General features: G+C 51.7%; 1 protein-coding gene across 2 annotated transcripts in view; it reads right to left on the bottom strand.

Annotated features, from left to right (window-relative positions):
- Positions 1-2,768: 2,768 nt before the first annotated feature.
- Positions 2,769-20,401, bottom strand: part of TRANK1 (tetratricopeptide repeat and ankyrin repeat containing 1) — an 80,554-nt gene continuing 62,921 nt past the window's right edge. For both annotated transcript variants that reach the window (XM_040479728.1, XM_040479729.1), the window contains 6 exons: positions 17,377-17,480; positions 17,134-17,266; positions 12,091-12,236; positions 6,057-9,106; positions 4,860-4,958; positions 2,769-3,783 (listed from right to left, as the gene is read on the bottom strand). In XM_040479728.1, the coding sequence (XP_040335662.1) occupies positions 3,683-3,783; positions 4,860-4,958; positions 6,057-9,106; positions 12,091-12,236; positions 17,134-17,266; positions 17,377-17,480 (3,633 nt within the window). In that variant the 3' untranslated portion in view covers positions 2,769-3,682. The remainder of the gene's footprint in view (positions 3,784-4,859; positions 4,959-6,056; positions 9,107-12,090; positions 12,237-17,133; positions 17,267-17,376; positions 17,481-20,401) is intronic.

Below are 20,401 nucleotides of genomic sequence, written 5' to 3' on the forward strand. Positions count from 1 at the left end.
ACTTTTTGTTTGGGGGGATTTAAAAAATTATTTATTATTATTAGATTATTATTTTAATTGTGGCAAAATGCACGTAATATACAATTTACTACCTTAAACTTGTGTGCGTGCAACCCAACAGCATCAAGTACATTCACATTGTGCAATCGGTCTCCAGAACTTTATCTTACTGAAACTCTCTACTATGAACAACACCACCCTATGTCCCCTCCCCCCAGCGTCTGACAACCACCATTCCACTTTCTCTGTCCACGATTTTAAGCACGCTAGGTGATGCATGTAAGCGGATTCGTGTGGTATTTGTCTTTTTGCAACTGGCTTACTTCACGTAGAATGACGTCCTCAAGGTTCATCCATGTCATAGCGTGTGTCCGAATTTCCTTCCTTTTTAGGGCCGGATCATATTCGGTTGTATGTTTATTACCAGCATTCCTACTTTTAGGGATTTAAATTAGAGAAGCGTTACAGCCAGTGTCCAGGAGCATCTGGGACGGTGTAAAATTGGAAGGAACTCACGTATTCAGCTGGGGGCATGGCTAAAGACCATGAATATGGTCCAGTTTTTAAAAAAGAGCTAAATGGAAAAATGGCAAACACCAATGGCTCACTGAAAACTCAAGCTAAAGTGGGAGGCCGTATGGTTCAATTCACTTTCGGAAAAATAAATGCAAATTTAATTCCAAATTGGTGGTGCTGGTGACTGAGTACTCCGTAAGAGCTGGATTTTTAAAAATAGTTTGGATTATATTTGCCGTCATAGGAAACAGTAAAGGTATTTTTGGAAATCGAGACGGAGGGATGCAGTGGACGAATACTTGTTCAAATAGACGGTCAGAGAAGAACGCGCTTCACCCGCTCAGGTGTGAACCCCATCCCACTGGCACACACGTGCAGCCGGCTGTGAGGAAGAGGGACCCTCAGCGTCCTTCCTTCCTCCAGTCATTACAAGACTGGCCCTTTGTCCCCAGAGAGAATTTGAGGAGAACAAGGGCTCTCGGCTAAGAACAGTCAGGCCAAAGCATGTACATGTTGGTAGGAGCCATCCAGCCCCTTCCCTTCCCCCAACAGTCCTCAAGGGCCCCAAACACCACCCTAAATGGTTAACGCTGACAGCAAAGAAGTAGGATCCATGTCTGAGGCAGTTAGGAAAACAGCTGATTGTTCGTGATGGGTTTTTGGAAGGTCATCTGTCCCTGAGAATCCACCCTCTTGACTGGGGAGGTAGACACTAGCTACGTCCACGCCTGTCCAGCAGCGAGGTACACAGTGAGGGGAAGGACCACAAAGCAAGCTGGGGGTGGGGGTGATCACGACAGAGCTCCAGCCTGGGGGGGACCCCTGAGGCGGAAGAGAGTTGACACAGTAGGTCTGTTAGCTTTTGAAAGGCCTGCTCGGAAAGCTGCCCCTTGGCTGGCGTCTGGGAACTTGAATTTCTGGAAGGTTCCTGCCGTGCTCAGAATAGATAACCGCACCTCACAGTGCTCACTGTTTGTACACCGTAGTTCACGAGGAACACCTGCTTTCCGTCTGAGACTCTGGGACTTTGCTACGTGCTAGACAGAAGACGCCTACGTGAGCAGCCCCCGTCAAAAACTCTGAGCACTGAGTCGCTAATAATTTTTGATCGGCAACAATTCACATGTGTTGTCACACTTGTCAGTGGGGGAATTAAGTGTATCCTGTGTGAGTTCACCGGGAGAGGACCCTCAGAGGCCTGCACTTGACATCCCCCTCGACTCCGCCCATGTGCCTTTTCCCTTTACAGATGGTGCTCCGTAGAGCTTTGGCTGGGTCCCGTGAGCCCTGCTAGCGTTCCCGAACATGAGAGTGCTCTTAGGGACCCCTTACACCTACCCCCTTCCCGGACTTCCAGGCAAGGCCTGGGACACCAAAGCCCCTGGACTGGGTGGGGCCTGAGGATTGAGGTCATCAGGGGAAATTGCTGACCACACTGCTGAATCCCATTCCTCTCTCCCCAGCCTCTGCACCCCTATGAGTCGAGGACCCCTATGAGTCGAGGAGGTAGATTCTCGGGAGTGGTTCTCTCCAGGGAGTTCTATCAGACGGCGTTGACCCAGAAGGTAGCAGGCTCATCTGGCCCAGTCATGAGCCTCCTGGACCTTGAGGCATAGGACCAGAGGACAGAGGACGCTTTGTTTCCGGAGACTCAGCTGTCCTGCTCATCCAACGCAAGCAAATCCTGAGATCCCAGAACCAAGACCTGAGGGTGCTCGAACCCATGGCAAAAGCTACAGAGCCACCGGGCATCAGGGCATGCACAAAGGGCTCTGAGACCATTCAACTCCCCTAAAGGGGAAACTGAGGCCCCAGTGGGTTATGTAAACGAAGCTGCCACCCACATGATATGCATTTCTATCACTGCTGTTTCTCCACGTCACCGCCTCTGTCCCACAGCAGACCCCGAGCCCCTACGGACTCAAGTGCCACATCTAGGCACTCAGCGATCTGACCACCCCAGGTTACACGGCTCAGTGGGGTCAGGAGAAGATTTGACCCCGGGTCTCCTGCCTCCCGGGGCAATGTTCGTGTTGGGGGCAGTCCCAATAGGCAGCAGTGACAAAACTCCCACAGTCCACACCCTAAACGCTCAGGAGACACAGGCAAGCCCTCAAGACAACGCAACTAGCTGTGAGTCCCCGGATGTCTTCATTTCAGAAGGCGTCAACCAGCTGGCCGGAGAGAACCAGCCCCAGGATCCACCCCTTGACTGAGTGGAGACCGGAAATAAGTCAACGGACAGCGCCACGTAAGAGAAATGATTTCACTTTATAAAAACGTGATAATACGGCAAGATTTGATTTTTTTTTCCGGCAAAAGTGAAATTTATAAAAACCACCTGGAATAAAAATTAGAAACAAGGAAATAGAGTCATTTAGAAAGACGATAAAGAGAAAACGCTAAGCAGCAAAAGCAGCAGCAACACGGGGGGGAAGTTGGCTCTGCTGCGAGGACAGATCAGGGAAGGACCGACGTAAGCCGAGCTTTCACACAGGCTGAGCTGGGGGGCAGGGCAGAGGGTGGGCAGGAAGCGTGAGCGGCACGAAGGCCTCCAGAATGGGACCATACGGATGGCCGCCGGCTCAGTGGGAGTTGGGGGTAAAGCAAGAGCCTCCTTCAACCAAGAAAGTGAGACACATAGGGCTACACACAACACTTGTGGAATGTCTGCACCGTAGCCAAGGCAGAGTTAGGACCACCTCGGAGAGGCAGGCTGGGAATCCCCCACAACACCCCCCAGGCTTGCCTTCTAGGGCAAAGGTCCTGAGGCTCCCACCCATAGGACGCTGGGGAGTTCTTGACTACATTCTGAGGTAGTCTCACCGTCACTCGCACAGGTAGCTGGAAATGGTCACAAAAAATGGGGAGAAGGAGGGGAGAAAAGTTGCACGGAGACAAGAGGCCGTAACAGAAGGGCCCTTGCTGTAAGCAGGTTCGGAGATGAGCAGAGGGTGGCCTGGGGGTAAGCAGTGGCCAGCAGAGGGCCTACGTGGACCCTGGGCACAAGCAGCTCTTGTAACAAGAATAAAAATCAAAGGCATGGCTAGACTCCCCCTTTTAAGCTAATTTACATTCTTTTTCCCCCCCCATCTGCCCCAGCACTCGGAATTCTAAGTCAGGATGGAATGTTCTGAAGGCTTAGGAGGCAGCAGCTGAGCGGACATTAGTATTTTCTCGGCTTTCCACCTTTCCGCGAACGCCTTCGAGGACGGAGTTCACCAAAGTCCTCGGCTTCATTTTCGTAATCATCTTCCTGGACGATACCTGTTTCAAAAGCCAAAAAGAAACAAACACAACACTGGGAACAAAGCACAGAACGGTGTTTTTTGTTTGTTTGTTTTTTTCACACCACTGTAAAACAGAACGTGCTAATAAAACCTAATGTCTCTGTAATTGTTTTAAATTAAAGGGCAAAAAAGCCTGGGTCAGAGCCAAAGGAAACACCCTTCTCTAGAATTAAGTTCTTGTACAGGCTGGTGCCTCTGCCCTGATTTCAGAGACCCTTTACATGGCAAAGAAATCAAACAAAAACCCAAATTCAACCACAAACTTGAGTTGGTATACCAGTCATCTCCCTTTTGAAACAATCACAAAAATCATGGTCCTGGCAGGGAATATATTCTAAGGATGTTTTTCCCCGACACAGATATTTGTGCCAAGTCCCTTTTAGTTTTCCCCAGCTCTGGGGTCTAGATTTTCTAGTAGCATCTGGATTAGGAGGACCCACAGAAGGGCAACCTGGGGCACATGAAATACACGGAATAAGAAAAAAATAGGTCTGGCCAAGAGGGGGTGGCAGTCGGGATGGGCAAGAGGGATGATACAGAATTTGGCAAGATCGTTCTGTCAGGAGAGAAACCTGACTGACTCCGTACAAGCCCTTAACCCTCTAGGAAGGGGCGTGTAAGTCTCCCAGTGATTTTGTTTTGCTCACAAATGCGTTGGCGTTATATCCCCAAGGCCAAAACAGCGCTGATACATACTAGGCCCTCAATAAATATTCGCGGACTTACATGAATGGTTGACAGAGGCGACCCTGTTTGCCAAAAGACAGCCCTTCAATACTTCGTCTACGCGTGGGAGTCACTGTATTGAGCATGAGTAGTGACTGGGTGTCATCGATAGGAGCCCATGAGTGGCACAAGAGATTTTGGAAAAAGCAACTAACATGAGCCATCGGTCAGAGGGGGGAAGTCAGATGTTACTCGACTCACTGGGGGAAGATGACCCTAGACAGTGAGTGGACGTTATAGGTGACCCCACTTCGCGTTGACCTGGGAATCAGCGGAACCAAGAGCCACGAGACCCAGAGCATCACCCTGGGATAAAGGGCTCCTTACCTTCCTCATTTAAGTGGAGCTCTGCCTTCATCAGCCACGCCCGTGCATCCCTGACAGACGGGATCAGCATGTTGACCAAATGAGCCATCACCTCCTCTGCTACAGGAACCAAAGAACAAGGGCTCTGAGTGAAGGGGCTGCCGCAGGAACCAGACTAGTCAGTACTAGAGCCAAAGCCCCTACCTCCCAAGGGCCGTCTGTGTGCTTCCTCTGAGGGGGACGACGGGATAAGGACCCACAGCCACCTTCTGCCCCCTCAGACGTAAACTGCAATTAAATGCTAGCCTGACGCCATCACTGTGTGACGGGTAGAGACTGCCAACAGCAAACCTTTCAGGGAACCTCGTTCAGCATGTCATTAAATCCACAGTCGGCTGAGCATGGGACTTCGGCTCAGACCGTGATCCCGCAGTTCACGAGTTCGACCCCTGTGTGGAGCTCTGCGCTGACAGCTCAGAGTTCGGAGCCCGCTTTGGACTCTGTGTCTCCCTCTCTCTCTGCCATTCCCGGCTCATGCTCTGTCTCTGTCTCTGTCCCTCCCCAAAATAAATAAACATCAAAATGCCCTTAAACCTTACACTGGAGTGTCTGGATGACAGAATGAGTTTTAAACACGAAACTTCACTTATTTGGTACGTAACACGACTTGCACTCAGTGTTGCTAGGAAATAGCAAACAAGGAAGTTAGAGGAAATCTGATTCAAAGGCCACATAAGAATTCTTACTGTTAAGGTCTCACGCCGGGTATGGTTTAAGAACCCTCCTAAAAAGGAAGAGACCAGCTATGCAGCCCCAGATCTTAGTCAAACGTTCAGAACAGAGTAGGCGCTCAAGAAATGGTCACTGGAGAACAGATCGGAAGCTTAAAGAGTTTCCTCGGGACGTTAAACGCCCTCCCCACGTCCTTGTCACAGAACTTGAAATGCCCTCCCGACGTCCTCGTCACAGAACTAGTGAGCAAGGCCCTCTCTTCTGTGTGGTGCCAGGGAAACCATCCCGACTCAAGATAACCACATGTTTTCATTGGGGTGGGGTGGTTCAAATAATGGGGGTTTGCCGTGATTTGAGAACACCGACTCCTCACTTGTATTTCTGCCAACGCCAAGCTCTGTCATTCCCAGGACTTGATCTGACATGTGTTCTCAAAGCCTGGGTTCTGACACCCTCCCCAGGGCCCAACTTCTGGGGACGCCTTACCGCCAGCCCAGGCCTTCCGCCTGTAGAGGTCCTCCACCGTATCCAAGACCTTCTTGATGTTCTCCTGGACCTTCCTCTGCAACATGTGGCTGTGCTCTTTGGAGCCCAGGTGACTGCGGATCCACACGCTCTGCTCGATGTCCTGCACCAGCAGCTTGCCTTCATCGATGGCCGGGTCCACCTTCTCATGGAAAAATTCGAAGTACCTCTGGTAGGCCACCTGCTGCCTCTGATGGCTTTCCAGGCGGATGTGCTGCTCGTAAGACTCGCTGTTCTTCTCCGGACCCTCCTCGTCTCCCGGCTCGGCCACGGAAGGGGCCACGGCCTCCGCAGCCGCTCCTTCAAGTGCCTTCCCGGGGCCAAAATAGCCGTCAGGACCTCGGCTGAACTTCACCCCACACAGGTCACACTGGGTCCTGTCGATGTCAGCCTTCTTAAAGTTCCCGGCCCCGGGCTCCCTGGTCTCCTCTCGGAAGCACTCCGCCTGGGTGCTCACCCTTCTCCTCCAGCTGATGCACAAGGACACGACCAGGCACGCCCTCCTCAACTTGCGCCGGACGGAAGCCTTCCGCTGCTTCCGGGAAAGAATGGCAGCGAGGACGGGGTCTCGGTCTTCTGACGCCAGCTCGTCCGTCCCGTCCTGGCCGATCTCACACTCGGGTTCAGCAAAGTAGTCCGCGGGCTCCACACTGGGCAGGCGGCTCAGTTTCACCTCCTCGTGGTAGAGGCCGCGGACCACGGGCCCTCTGGCCTGCGCGCTGTCCCACCGCCAGCGGCAGTCCATCAGGTACTCTTCGTCCCGCTCGAAGAGCAGGTCCTGCAGCGCCTCCGCCACCGACTTCGCGTTGCCCGCCATCAACACCCGCTTCGCCGCTTTCAGGAGCCTCTCGGGCACCCGGTCGGGGCAGTCCCTACTCATCAGCTGCAGCCTCGTCTGGATCTCCTGGAAGTGGCGGCACAGGAGAGGCTTGCAGTACGGCTGTAGAACCTCCTCGGCGTTGACCAGCATCACCAGGCACAGCACCAGGGTCCGCTCTGCCTCCCCCGACGCCACACAGTCTATCTCACCGAAGGCGTCGAGCAGGACGTTGAAGTTCGCGTCCTCTTGGCCACAGAGCACCTTGACGAGGTAGGAGAGGTGGAACCGGAAACCCTGAATGGCTCTGGCCACGTCCTTAGGCTTGTAACCCTGAACGATGCAGAACGCGTCCCCGAGCTCCCCGTCCTTCTTGCTGACCAGGAACTCCCAGTAGTGCCAGAGCGCGATGTAGCTCTTGGGGAGGCGGAGGATGGCGTTCTTCCGCAGGCGGGCCAGGACCACCCCGCAGTGGACGAACTGGAGCTCCAACAGGGCCACCGTGTTTCCGATGCTGGGGATGAGCGGTTCCTTGCACCTCTTGACGAGGACGTTCACGAAACGGAAAAAGAGCCTCTTGTAGTCTTCTGGGTTCCTGTACACGTAGAACTGGTCGATGCAATTCTCCAGCAGCCGGATGAAGCACAGGTGGGTCTTCTCGGCACCGGCATCGTCCTTGTTGGGCGCCAACATGCCGAATTTTCCTTCTATTCCCTTCACCTTGCCGCCCCTCCCCCTGGCCCTCTCCTCCTTTTCAGCCTCTAGAGCTTTGAGTTCCCTGTTGTAGTTGTCCTCCTCCTGACGGAGCAGCTTTTCGAACTCCTCCGGATAGTTGGAGGAGACCAGGAACGCCTGCATGGCATTCAGCCACAGGTCTGTAGACTCCCGGCGGCTTCGCGCCCTCTCGTTTTGAAACAGAAGACGGACGTACTCTTTCAGAGCTGCCCTGTACGACCGAAAGCATTTGTAGTTCGGTTTGAGGATCTCTTTGCAGGCCGTGGGGTTTTCTGACAACACTCTCTGGTGGAAATGCTTAGGGAAGAGGACGTTCAGGAAGGATTTGCAAAGGCCGTACATACAGCCAGACGAAACATAATCGATTGCTTCGAGTTCCTCCGCTAAGATTTTCGGGAATACTTTCTTGGCTTCCAAAAGCAACCCGCTGATGGCCACCAAGTGTATCTTTGACTGAACCAAACACTTGGCCTCACAGCGCCGCAAGGGCCTGTGGAAATCTTTACAGTTTTCGACCTCACATTTCAGGCCCACGATAAACCTCATGCAGACGCCTGCGTAGGTCTTCCCGAGCAGGCTCTGCGTGATCTGACGCAGCCTGCTCAAAAGGTGTTTGTTGAGGGCCAATTTCACCTGGTCGGTCGTTACCAAGAAGCAGTCTTTTGTTTTCTTCTCTCTCAGGTTCACATCCAGGTCAAGAATGATTCTTGATATGGGTCCAGGGTCGTTCTGAGCTATCTGGCAATACTTGGCATCCACCTGAGAAATCCCAAAAAACTCGAAGCAAGACTTGACCATCTCCTTCTCGGCATTGTTGGTCACTCTTTTGAGGGCCCTGACCAGATTGAGGAGGACTTCCAAGCCCCCCGGAGCCAGGGCCAGGACCTTCTCAGGCTCGACCTCACACTGGCTGGCAGCTTCGTAGAGTGCCTCTACCACTCCCGCCGAGTGATTGAGTGTGTCAAACTTGAAGAAGGCATCCTTGAGCTTTTGAAAGTCTCTCAGGATGACCCCCTGAAGGAACTGGGCCTCGGCAATGCCGGCCAACTGGTTGGTTTCATAGCAGAGGTCAAGAGCTTCTCTCAGAATGGCCTTGGTATGTTCCACGTCCGAATCCCTGGCCACATTGAGGCGGGCAGCCCCCAGCAGACACGAGGCCTGGAAGTCCTTGTCGGCAGTCAGCTGGGCAGCCTCCAACAGGTAGCCATGTTGCTTCATCAGCAAGGCGGCCTCTTCTCTCCGGCCTTCCCCGTTCAGCAGGTCCGCCGCTTCCGCTAGCCGTCTGCGAGACTTCAGGAACACCAGCTGGTCTTCTATGTCCAGCTTCGAGAGGACCGCCATCATCTCCTTGATCTTGTTTGCATTCAGGTACTTTGCTGCGGCTTCCAGGTAAAACTGACCGGCAGAATAAGACAGCTTGGATATGGGAAGGGTCTTGGCCCTCAGCATTTCTTCGTACCTGCAATGACAGACGACCCAAATGTCAGCTCATTACCACCCGGGAGAAAATCTCCTCCAAAATACAGCACAGAGCAAGTCAGACACAAGTCCCACCCACGTGTAGATCTAAATTACAAAACAGGGCCTAAACTTATCCGGCATCTTTACGAGTGCTTCATTTCGCGGGGGTAAAATGAATTCTGTATTCTCCAAAGGAACGAAGCTTTCGTATGTTCAGTTAATGAAATGTTACGGCGTGACGACCTAAGCAAATGGAAGTTAGGTTTGAAAGTCAGCCTGAGAATTTAAAGAAAGAAAAGTAACTAAAATTTTGAGAAGAAAACTAAGTAGATAAATGAAAGTCAATCTGAAGGGCAACGATTATGCATAACCAAAATGATCCCTGTAGAAAAAAAGAAACCCTTAAATTTTCATAAAAGCACGATCCTCATTTTGGGCCGACAACCCCACTGAGTTGGAGACAGGACTAAGGAGGAAGGGTGAAGACAGAGCATGACATGCCAGTGTGACATTAACGACATCAGTCTTCTTCTCATCACCCAACCTCTGATTTTTCTCTTCTGCCAGGCACGAGCGTGGTTGATAAGAGTGAGATTAACGAAGCTCCGAATGCTCCCCTTTACTCTGCTCGTCAAAGTCAGTACCTCCCACACTACCAATTTCCAAGGCACTGGAACAATCCAATAAAACATGCATACTTCTGAACCCTGATAGGACAAAACCCGTCTCCTCACAACCAGAGAAGTGCCCAGGCTCCTTATGATGGCTCAGAGTTATCCTACAAACATCTGCTTTCCTAGCTTTTCCTCTTCTACGAGAGGTCTCCCATGAAGGGTTGTAAATAAAGATGAAGAAAAGGAGTATACTTCACATGTGAGCTTCGGCTAGTGGAGTAGTGAGTACTTTCAGCAAGTGTAAAGAACTCCCCGGGTATTTCCTTTGCAAATCTGCAAGGTCCACGATGTATTTTGGGTCATGCCAGTTAGCCACTGAATTCTACACTCAATATGCACGGTGCTCAAAGGACACTCGGACAGATCTAACATGAGTTTCCAGTTAATACTCAGATTACACTTAGATCTCAACTCAACACATAGGAACTCTCAGCTGTATACCTCAATCAAGCTTAAAAAGAATAATGAGAGAAAAATATGTTTCTGGGGAAAATCTGTGATGATTCAATGCTCTGCTGAAAACCTGAGAGCAGAAGTTTAAATAACTAATTAAAACTTTAAAAAAACAACAACCTCTCAGTCAGTTTTGTCATACGACTTCACAAGGGAATTGGTCTGGTCAATTACTCATATCACGACTGCATAGCACCCTGGTAACTATGTGCCCAACAAATGTCACAGCTGGCACCCTTCTATGGAGTGATAGTTTGTGTCCCCTGAAATTCATACATTCGAGCCCAATCCCCAGTGTGGTTGGATTTCGAGATGGGATCTTTAAAGGAAGTAGACTACGGTTAAATGAGGTCACAAAGGTGGAGTCCTGATCCAACAGGATTAGTGTCCTTATAAGAAGACACCAGAGAATGACCTGTCTTTTGCAGTCTCTCTCCATGTGGAAGTGCCAGGGAAAGGCCACCTGAGGACACAGTGAGAAGGTAGCCATCTGTAAGCCAGGGAAAGAGCTCTCAGCAATAGCCCAACCGGCGGAGCCTTGATCTTGGACTTCTAGCCTCCAAAACTAGGAGAAAATAAATTTCTGTTGTTTAAGCCCCTCAATCCATGGCATTTCGTTACGGTTGCCTAAACGGACTACTACATACCCGATGCGTATATCATAAACGTAAGGGTACCAAAGACCCTCACGAAGGAATATGCTCACTTTACCAGCCATGGCACAGAACGCCTACTTTTCCATTTCCAAAACTAAAACTCGAGGTACTGGGCACCTTTATCGAGGTGCTGGTTACACAAGTAGATCTATTTTGTGAGAATTAGGTGGACCTTTTTGACTATATATTATACTTTAACAAAAGCTAACTTCCCAAAAACCTGAAGTTTGAACACCTGGGTCCGTTATGTTCATTTTGTCACATGCAGAATTTGGTAGAAAGCAAGGAAAATGTAGAACCAACCCACACCCTGCTTCTCCAGGAGCTGAGAGTAGACTCAAACAGAAACACAGAATAGCGGTCTCTGTCATTCTAGCTGCCCCACACCACCAAGAAGATCCCTTCGGGGCACCAGTAACATGCCGTTTCTGTATTCCTTGTCAACCATTAGCCCTGCCCATCTCGACATCATCTTTGGAATATGAGCTAGATAAAGGCTCGAGAAGGCCTCCAGTGGGTCATGTATGAAGTTTATGAGGGTATGTGAACATACATTTCGTACACATATGTATGACTGCATGGCTGAGGGTCTGCCCATAGATCACGGTGAAGCAAAGGCCTGACTGCCCACTAGTGCACTTACCTTCATCCGTCCATTCAGTGAAACTGCTACCTCAGCAGGTAAGGGTAGAGGACAGAACCATCATTAAGCACAAAATTGCCATGTGTCTTATATACACGCTTGTAACAAACCCTTCATCATCTTCTGCCTCTTCTCATGACACTGCGTCAAAGCTCATAAACAGAGTAGAATATATTAAATGTGAATATATTAAGAGCGTGTATGTTAAAGGCACTGGAATGGCTGCCGATGAGAGAGTGGGAACGGAGACCGGCCATGACGAGGAAGAGGATGAACAAACTGAAACCAATGGTGACTCTGCTGGGAACTGGAGATTACATTCCACTCTTTTTCCTCCCGCACTTCCCATTCAGCTCCTCGGTTAATCCTTTAGGCTTGGTTCTTGCTTCCAAGGAGCTCTTGAGCCAGCACCGAGGCCACCACTCGAGTGGAAGGAGGGCGACACGGGCAGGCCGCTTCCGAAGAGCAGAATAACACCCTCCAAGGCAGGCTGCCCCCAGAGAGCAGCAGGAGGGAGGGAGCGGGGTGGGGGAAGGGAGAGAATAAAACCACCTACTTTTCGGCTGCAATAGCAGCTTCTTCAAAAAGCTCCTGTTCGCAGTACATTTTGAGTGCTAGATCGAATTCCTGGATCTGCTCAAAGCATCTGAAAGCATCTTTGTAGCACTGGCTTCGCTTATAGAAATAGGCCGCATCTTTTATCTAGGACAGAGTAAAATACACTCTTAGAGTATTCATAGCATAACTTTTGATCTTAAAAATAAGCCAATACCACGAACAATATGTCTGCTATTTGTTAGGACCCAGTGAAAAATGCTAAGACATAGGCGATATTAGGAAAACGATTTCTTTATATAAAATTACATAAAAATTATATATAAAATGCACTACATATTGTATTATACATATTATATATTGTATAGAATTATTTATAGAGAGAAAAATAAAGTTATATCCCAACCTCACACCATATACAAAATTAACCTTCAGATAGGATAAAGACCTAAATGTGAAAGCTATTGGACGAAAACGTAGGAGAATATCTTTGTGACCTTGAGGTTAAAGAAAGTCTTCAATAAAACCCAAAACACATAAACTTCCTTTGATGGAATCAAAACTGCTGAATAAAGGGTATGTGAAATAAAGTTAACAGAGAGAGAGGGCAAACATGAACATCTAGACCAGCGCCATCAAATAGACCTTGCAGTGAAGATGGAAATATTCTACAGCTATGCTAGCCAATATGGTAGCCACCAAGCACGTGTGAAGAGTGAGCACATGGAATGTGGGTAGCGTAACTGAGGAACTGAATTTTTCATTTCATTCCATTTCCATTCATTTTAACTTTAATTTCCACGTGTGGCTAATGGCCATCATATTTGACCAAACAGATCTAGAACATAAAATGGATTGTTTCGACCACAAGAAAAAGACTTTCCTGAAATCACAACAGAAAACTAGGCAAAGGATACAAACAGGCAGGTCACAGTGGGGGAAACTTGAGTGACTAACAAATCAATGAAGATGCTCCAGCTCACTGATAGAGAAACGTCAGTTAAAACCACATTGAGATACATCCATGAAATTGGCAAAAATTAGAAAACCAGAGCCCATTGAATGTGGTCAAGAACATGGGGCACGTGGAACCGTCCTGCACAGAGTGGTATGGCTATTCTAGAAAGCAAAGTGGCTTCCACTTTTGCTTAGTGAAATTAAGTATATGCATACCCTAGGGCCAGCAAGCCCATTTCCAGCAGTACCCAGGACTGGCAGGAGACATGCTGTGCCACATAGTACTGTGTGTGGCAGCCCCGGGAGTTGGTGGCAACTTGGACGTTCACCGATAGGGAAATGGAAATGTCAAATACAGTGGATGCCCATTCTGGAATACTATCAGGGGTCACAAACCTGGCCGGACCTCAACACTATAGCAGGGGGTGGAAAGAGTAAAACCCAGAACAATATGCTATTTACGAAAGCTCAAAACATAAATATATAGAAAATACTAGAATTTGTTATTCAATTAGGCATGCATATGGGGATGACATGTTAAATTCACTGGAATGGCTGCTAGTGACGAGAGAATGGGACCGGAGACTGGCCATGAAGAGGAAGAGGATGAACAAACAAAAACCAACAGTGGGTTTGCGCGAACAGAAGATTATATCCCGCTCTTCCCCCCACACTTCCATCCAGCCCTTTGGTTAATCCTTTGTGCTTGGCTCTCGCAACGTTTCCGCAATTCCCCTTCCCGGCACCCCACCACCATCGTGGCAACCCAAATCACATCCACTGGCCTGTCTGCTTCTACTCTTGTTGCCTACAGACCCCCCGCAGAGCCTCCAAACAACGAGCTCCATGTGGCTCCTGCCATCAGAACCTTCCACTGGCTCCCTGTCACACGTCAACAAAATCCAGTCCCTACCACGGACTTGGAGGCCCTACGTGATTTGCTCCTGCCGCCCTCTCTTGCTCATTTTACCACTTCTACCCCACTCACTCTGCTCTGGCCCAACCAGCTTCCTTGCTGTTCTTCAAGCTCGCCCACACGCTCACACCTCGGGGGCTGTTGCCTGCAAGGACGCTTGGCCCACGATGCCCTCCAGGTGTTCGCACCGTCTCTGCTCACAAGACAGCTCCCTGCCCGCCCCCTGCCCAAAACAGCAACACCTGACACCCCTCTCCCCTCACCCAGCCTCATCACCACTGGCATCTTCTATGCTACTGGCTTATCCGCCGTCCCTCTCCCACACTAGGAACGGAAGCTCTGTCAAGGCAGAGGCCCCTGTATTGTCGCCTACCGGCCACTGAGCACCCACAGTGCCCGGCACACAGCCCGGGCCCATCTGTTTGTTTGTCGAATAGTTCATTTCATAATTCTACTTACGGCACCTGAGGTCCAAAGAGAAAACAAAACCAAAATGAAATAAGACAAAATATATTCCAGTCCCTCCAGGAAATTTTAGTTGGCTTTTATTTATTTAGACCATCTACACCAAGTGCCAAAATTCAAAGAAGATTCAGGTATGAGGGGTGTCTGGATGGCTCAGCCAGTGAAGCATCCAAACTTGGCTCAGGTCATGATCTCACGGTTTGTGGGTTCGAGCCCCGCATCGGGCTCTGTGCTGACAGCTCGGAGCCTGAAGCCTGCCTCCGATTCTCTGTCTCCCCCTCTCTCTCTGCCCCTCCCCTGCTTGCACTCTGTCTCTCTCTCTCAGGAAATAACTAAACATAAAAAACAAGGAAAGATTCGGGTGTGAGGTTCTTCTAAGTCCCGAGACCTCACAGAGCCGGGAGCATCTAGACCCATCTCGGCCACATGAATAAAACCCCATAACCGGATTACCTACCACCCCACCTCTTTCTTCCCCTGACAATGCTGATTACTCTGAAGGAAAACCCCCCAGTGTGAAGGCAGGCCCTGCCAGGTGCCAAGCGTGTGCCCAACCGGAGAGAGAGCAGAGGGCTGGTTCTATGCAGCAGCTCCCTCCTCCACCAGCTCTGCTCCCTGAGCGGAGGGCTCCCACCCGCCGTCCAGAGCAGGGGCCTTGAGAGGTTTCCGAGGGAGCCCATGTCGCTCTCAGGAAAGAGGCAAGAAGCGGATGAGGCAGAGGAATCCCTGCAAAATGGTCTTGCATTCCCAGGGTCCCCTCAAAAACACTTCTTGGCAGGGGCGACACACATTTAGGGGCTGGGAACGGGGGGGGCAATTTGGTCTAAGGATACTGACGAAGGCTGCTGCCCAGCTGGTCAACGTGAATCGTGCCGGTTAGTGTGGCAGGATGACCACGTGAGGTCTGAGGCTGGCTGAGGGCTGCACACCCTTCCAGGGAGGGGGCTGGGACCAGACCCTTCCCTGGCTGGGGCTTGGAGCTGCTAGAATGTACTGGCGAGAGGAAGCAGACGAGGCCGCCACCGGTGGCCAAACCCGCGGAAGGGGAGCAGGGTGGCCTCCACGTTCTGAAGGTGCTGAAGCCGTGGAGGAGGGAGCACAGGCTGTACTTATGGCCTCCTGGTCCCTGAGCCCCCTACTCTCAGAGGAAGAGCTCTCCGGGCTGGGGGTGGGGCGGTGGGCAAAGTGAGTCCATAAGGAAGAGGTCTCTGACTCAGTCAAGGCGGGCACTGCTGGGCAAAAACGGGAAGCAAAGGCTTAGGCTGGTTCCCTGTAGTTGTCAGCGAGTAGGTCCAAGGTGGCGACACAGGGCATTGAGGATTTGGTAGCTAAGGAACGTGGACAGGTTAGAAGCTATGCCAGTTCCCGGAATCTTAGGACCCAAACTCCCACCCGGAGGGGAATCCCTATCCCATCCCCGTCTCCCACACCCTAACAGGTCGCACACCCTAGTCAATGTGGGGCCGGGCAGGCAGCACCTTGAGGGCCTCATGTTCTTTACACTGACTTGGGGGCCACACTTCAAAGTCCCCAGCAGGTGCCGCTCCCGCCCCACCCAGTGCCCGGGATGCTCTGCACATCCAGGAGCTACTAGGTTTCACGGGGAGACGAGAGGCATGGAAACCCACTTTCCTGCTGGAAAGCCTTTTACATGGGGGAATACCGCAGCCCGAGCTGGGCATTCTAGAGCAAAGCTTCTCGAACTACCTCGCTCTACACCTCCCATCCCTCACAAGGGATACACTGAACGTGAACCGTGTGAGTACCGATAATGCCGTACCGCACCCTTGAAAGCTGCTACGAGAACAGATCTTAAAAGATTTCATTGCGAGGGAAAACAAGCTTTGTACAGTGATGGATGTTAACTCAACCTACTGGGGGCATCGCCTCGCAGCACGCACATGTATCGAATCATGACGTCGGGCATCTACAACTGATACAGTTTTCCACGCCAATTCTGACTCGAGGAGAAAAAGGAATCGCCAAAACAATCATCACCACTTGGATGTCACGGCAGTGCCGAACTGCCCTAACAGTCTCTCACTGGTCACTTTCACCTTCGGTGTTAATCTTGGTGCAGGCACGTGAAATTGCGTGGCCCGCCCGCCCGCCAGCCTGCTGACCACGCAGTGAGTAGCTATGCTCTAGACCATTAGCTCTGCCCAACAGAGCTTTCCGCGATGATGGAAGTGTTCTCGTAGCAATGCGCACCTGAAACGTGGCTAGTGGGACCGAGGAACTGAATTTCTTATTTTTTGACATTTTAGTTAACTTGAATTATAAATTAAATGGCCACCTGTGGCTAGCGGCCCGCCAGATTGGTTGGCAACTAGAGCAGTGACCGAGAACACGGGAAAACCGCCATGTCGTGCCGGGCCATCGCCGCAGGCAGACTCCGGCCTGCACAGGGAGGACAGGAAGGCAGGACTATGCCAAAGCCCATCGGCCCTTTGATTTGAACCCTCGGCCCCTCTGCGACTGACGCCGGCCGGATCGCAAACCTTCACACAGACGTGGACACGCACACACATCTTTGGAGTCGTGGAAACGCTCGGGCGCGTGGAGAAAACAACTGCCCTGCAGTCCTCGGGGCTGCCGTGTCCCTCTTTGGAGGCCCAGGGCCCCTCCCTGACGCCAAGCGGGGGCTGAGGGAGTCGGCTCCAGGGCGGCCCGGTTCTCCCAGCGACAGCGCAGGCTGGGCCTCACCTTCCCCAGCCTCTCGCACAGCTGGGCGGACAGCTGGAACTCCTTGGCGCAGCTCAGGCACTTGAGGGACAGCTTTGGCTCGTTGCACTCCAGATAGGTCTTGGCCAGTCCCAAGAACTCCACCTGCTTCTCCCTGGAGGAGGAGACAAAACAGAGTGTCCGCGGACCGGCGACGGAGCCCCCGCTAGGTTTCACCCGCGGCTCTCACCAGAGCAGCCCCGAGATGACCCCCGGGACTCTTACTTGGGGCTGACTTTCTTGGATTTCATGTTGAGGGCGGTGTTGTGGGCCAGGGCCAGCTTCTCCTTCTCAAACGCACCTCCTTTTTGGTAACACTTGGCTGCCACCTGGAACGGGCAGAAGGCTTTGATTCCCAACAAGGAACTGGAGGTGACGTACGGAACGAGGGTTAAACGCACACACGCGCGCGCACACACACGCACACGCCCGTGTGTGCACCGACAAGGGAGTGAGTCTCACCCCGGCCCAGCCTGAGGGGAGGAGCCGGAACGTGCCGACGAGCTAAAGAAAACGACCTCACGGGACAAAGCCCAGTAACGTTACCGGCGAACCCTTCCCATTCAAAGGTTCCTTTTGGTAGTGCCCAGAATCCATGGAAAAGGGATTCGGACCTAGTTTTACAGGCCGCCGTAAGTAACACCCTCACTTAACCTTCCAAAGGCCACGTGTGAGAAGCTTCATCCTTCTGGTCGTATGCACTAGCTGAAACCTCAGGTCAGAGACACGGAGCGTTGGCCCAAAGGCACCCACGCAGGTTTTTTCTAGTCTGGAACCACAATAGCTAACTGGGGGTGTTGGTGGAAGAGCCACGAACACAGAAAGGGGGGGTAGGGATGGGAATAGAGACGGGACCTTCTGAAAGATAACTGGCCAGATCCCTGGGTCATGCGCCTCTGTGTTGAGCACGTAGAAGGTGGGCATAAAAGCATCCCAGGAGAGTGGCCTGGACCCCCATCCCGGCCTGCAGAAAGCTGCTTTTCTAAAACGGGAGTGCTGACGCCACGTCTCAGCGCACAGGCTACAGGGCACAAAGTCAGGTTTGGTCCAGCAGGTAAAGATTAGGTCTCAGCGTGGGCGAGGGAAGGATTAAGTAGATGGGACAACATCTTGTTCCCTCAGGCTCTTTGCTTCAGCCTCGCCAGCCTCATGGGCCTCCTTGCATTCCAATGACCTGTGCCACGCTCCTGGCAACCACCCGGCCTTTGCACATGCTACTCCTTCTAACTGAAACGCTCTCCCGTTCCTTCTCTGCCCAGTAAACTTCATTCTGCCCAGAGGACTCAGCTCAAGGCTCCCACTTGGAGCATCCTTCCTGGCCAACCTGTCCCGGACAGCTGGTTCTAAGGGCAGCTCATCTCTCATCTGTGACACCTGCAGCACGAGGAGCCGTGCGGCCTTCCGTGTGTGTCCTGCTCACCATCGTATCCCTGCAACCTAAACGCAATGTTTGGCCAGTAGCTCAACAGGAACTTATCGAGTGAGTGAACCTCTACTGGTTGCCATTTATATGCTGGTTCTGGAACATTCCCTGACATGCAGCCAAAAACCCAATAAACAACCTGGGTCCTGAAGCCCTTCAGCGGAGCCGAAACAAAATCAGGTGAGGAGAAAGCTTTTTATAGCATTCTCATCGGGGCCGGCTCCCATAAAAAGATTTTAGATTCGAACGTTCAAAAGGTCTTTTTAAAGGGCTAAAGAGGGGCGCCTGGGTGGCGCAGTCGGTTAAGCGTCCCACTTCGGCTCAGGTCACGATCTCCTGGTTCGTGAGTTCGAGCCCCGCGTCGGGCTCTGTGCTGACGGCTCGGAGCCTGGAGCCTGCTTTGGATCCTGTGCCTCCCTCTCTCTCTGCCCCTCTCCTGCTTGCTCTCTTTCTCTCTCTCTCAAAAATAAAATAAACATTGATAATAACAATAATAATTTAAAAAGGGCTAAAGACTTGGAAATGCATGGGCGACACGTCTAGGTTACACCAACACTCTTCTGAAGGGAGTAAAGGGAAAGACCGTCTAGTCTTCCAAGTTCATATCCATACCTGCTGCCCATATCTCCCCTCCCTTCCCTCTCTGCTGCTCCCCCCAGAGAGTCTTGGTTTTATAACAGCATCCAAGTTATAGCAAAGATGGGCAGTGGGTAAAGTTTCAGAGCTCTGTCCACTTCTAGCAGCTAAATCCTACATATTCACCCCTTAGGACTGATCGCAAGGTGGCGACAGTCCTTCAGTGCTCCCGGTAGCGGTCCACACAGTGTAATTCTGCAGCTTTTCCCGAGACTGCTGCCTATGTCTCCTCCCTTCAGACCTGGGCTGTGACCTACTCTGGCCAACACAACACAGCCAAGTAACACAGGGCCAGCTCCAAGGCCAGGCTTCAGGGGGCCTCATGGGCTTCTCTACTCTTTGTTTCGTTCTGTTTTTAATGTAATTTAGTGTGAAGTTGGCTCACATACAGCGTTGCATACATAGATTCCCGTGGTTCATCGCTTACACACAACACCCAGTGCTCCTCCCCACAGGTGCCCTCCTCAGTGCCCATCACCCGTTTTCCCCTCTTCCCCGCGCCCCCCCACATCCACCCTCAGTTTGTTCTCTGTATTTAAGGGTCTCTTATGGTTTGCCTCCCTCTCTACTCTGAATGCTGCTCAGCCCAGGCTCATCTGCTGGAGGATGAGGGGCCCGTGTCCCCATTCACCCCCATCATCTGAGCCAAATGCCAACTAACCCCCAGAAGCCGACCTGCTTGCCGACCGGCTGCTGAGTTCAGATGTGGGTGGCCTGGCTGAGACTTACAGGAGCTACAGCCGAACTCAGCTGCAGGTTAGCTGCCCACAGCACTCCCCGCTCCCTCCCGTGCGTCATGGCAGAGCCTTGCCTTCCATGAAGGGCTGAGACCGCAGGATGGGACTGCCCTCCCAGACTCCCTTGCACCAGGCGTGGGCACGTGACCTAGCACCGAGCAGTGAGATGTCAGAAGAAGTCCACGGGGCACCTCCTGATAAAGAAAGAGACCCCTGAGAAGAAAAGTGCCTGCCCTCAGCCCTGCTTGGGTTGCTGCTGGGGAGGACGGGCTGCTTAGCAACCTGCTGCAGTCATCATGTCGCCTGACAAGCTGCAGATGACACAGGGAAGACACGGAATGAGATGGGGCCCAAGATGAGCTTGTTGGGCTGAAGGTGTCTGTGCCTTGTAGGTGGAGACATCGTTACCGCCGCATCACGGGAAACACACAGGCCCTGGGGCCTCACCTGAGAC

This window comes from Herpailurus yagouaroundi, unplaced genomic scaffold (genome assembly GCF_014898765.1).
Source record: "Herpailurus yagouaroundi ecotype Mexico unplaced genomic scaffold, PumYag 159, whole genome shotgun sequence".
NCBI lineage: Eukaryota > Metazoa > Chordata > Mammalia > Carnivora > Felidae > Herpailurus > Herpailurus yagouaroundi.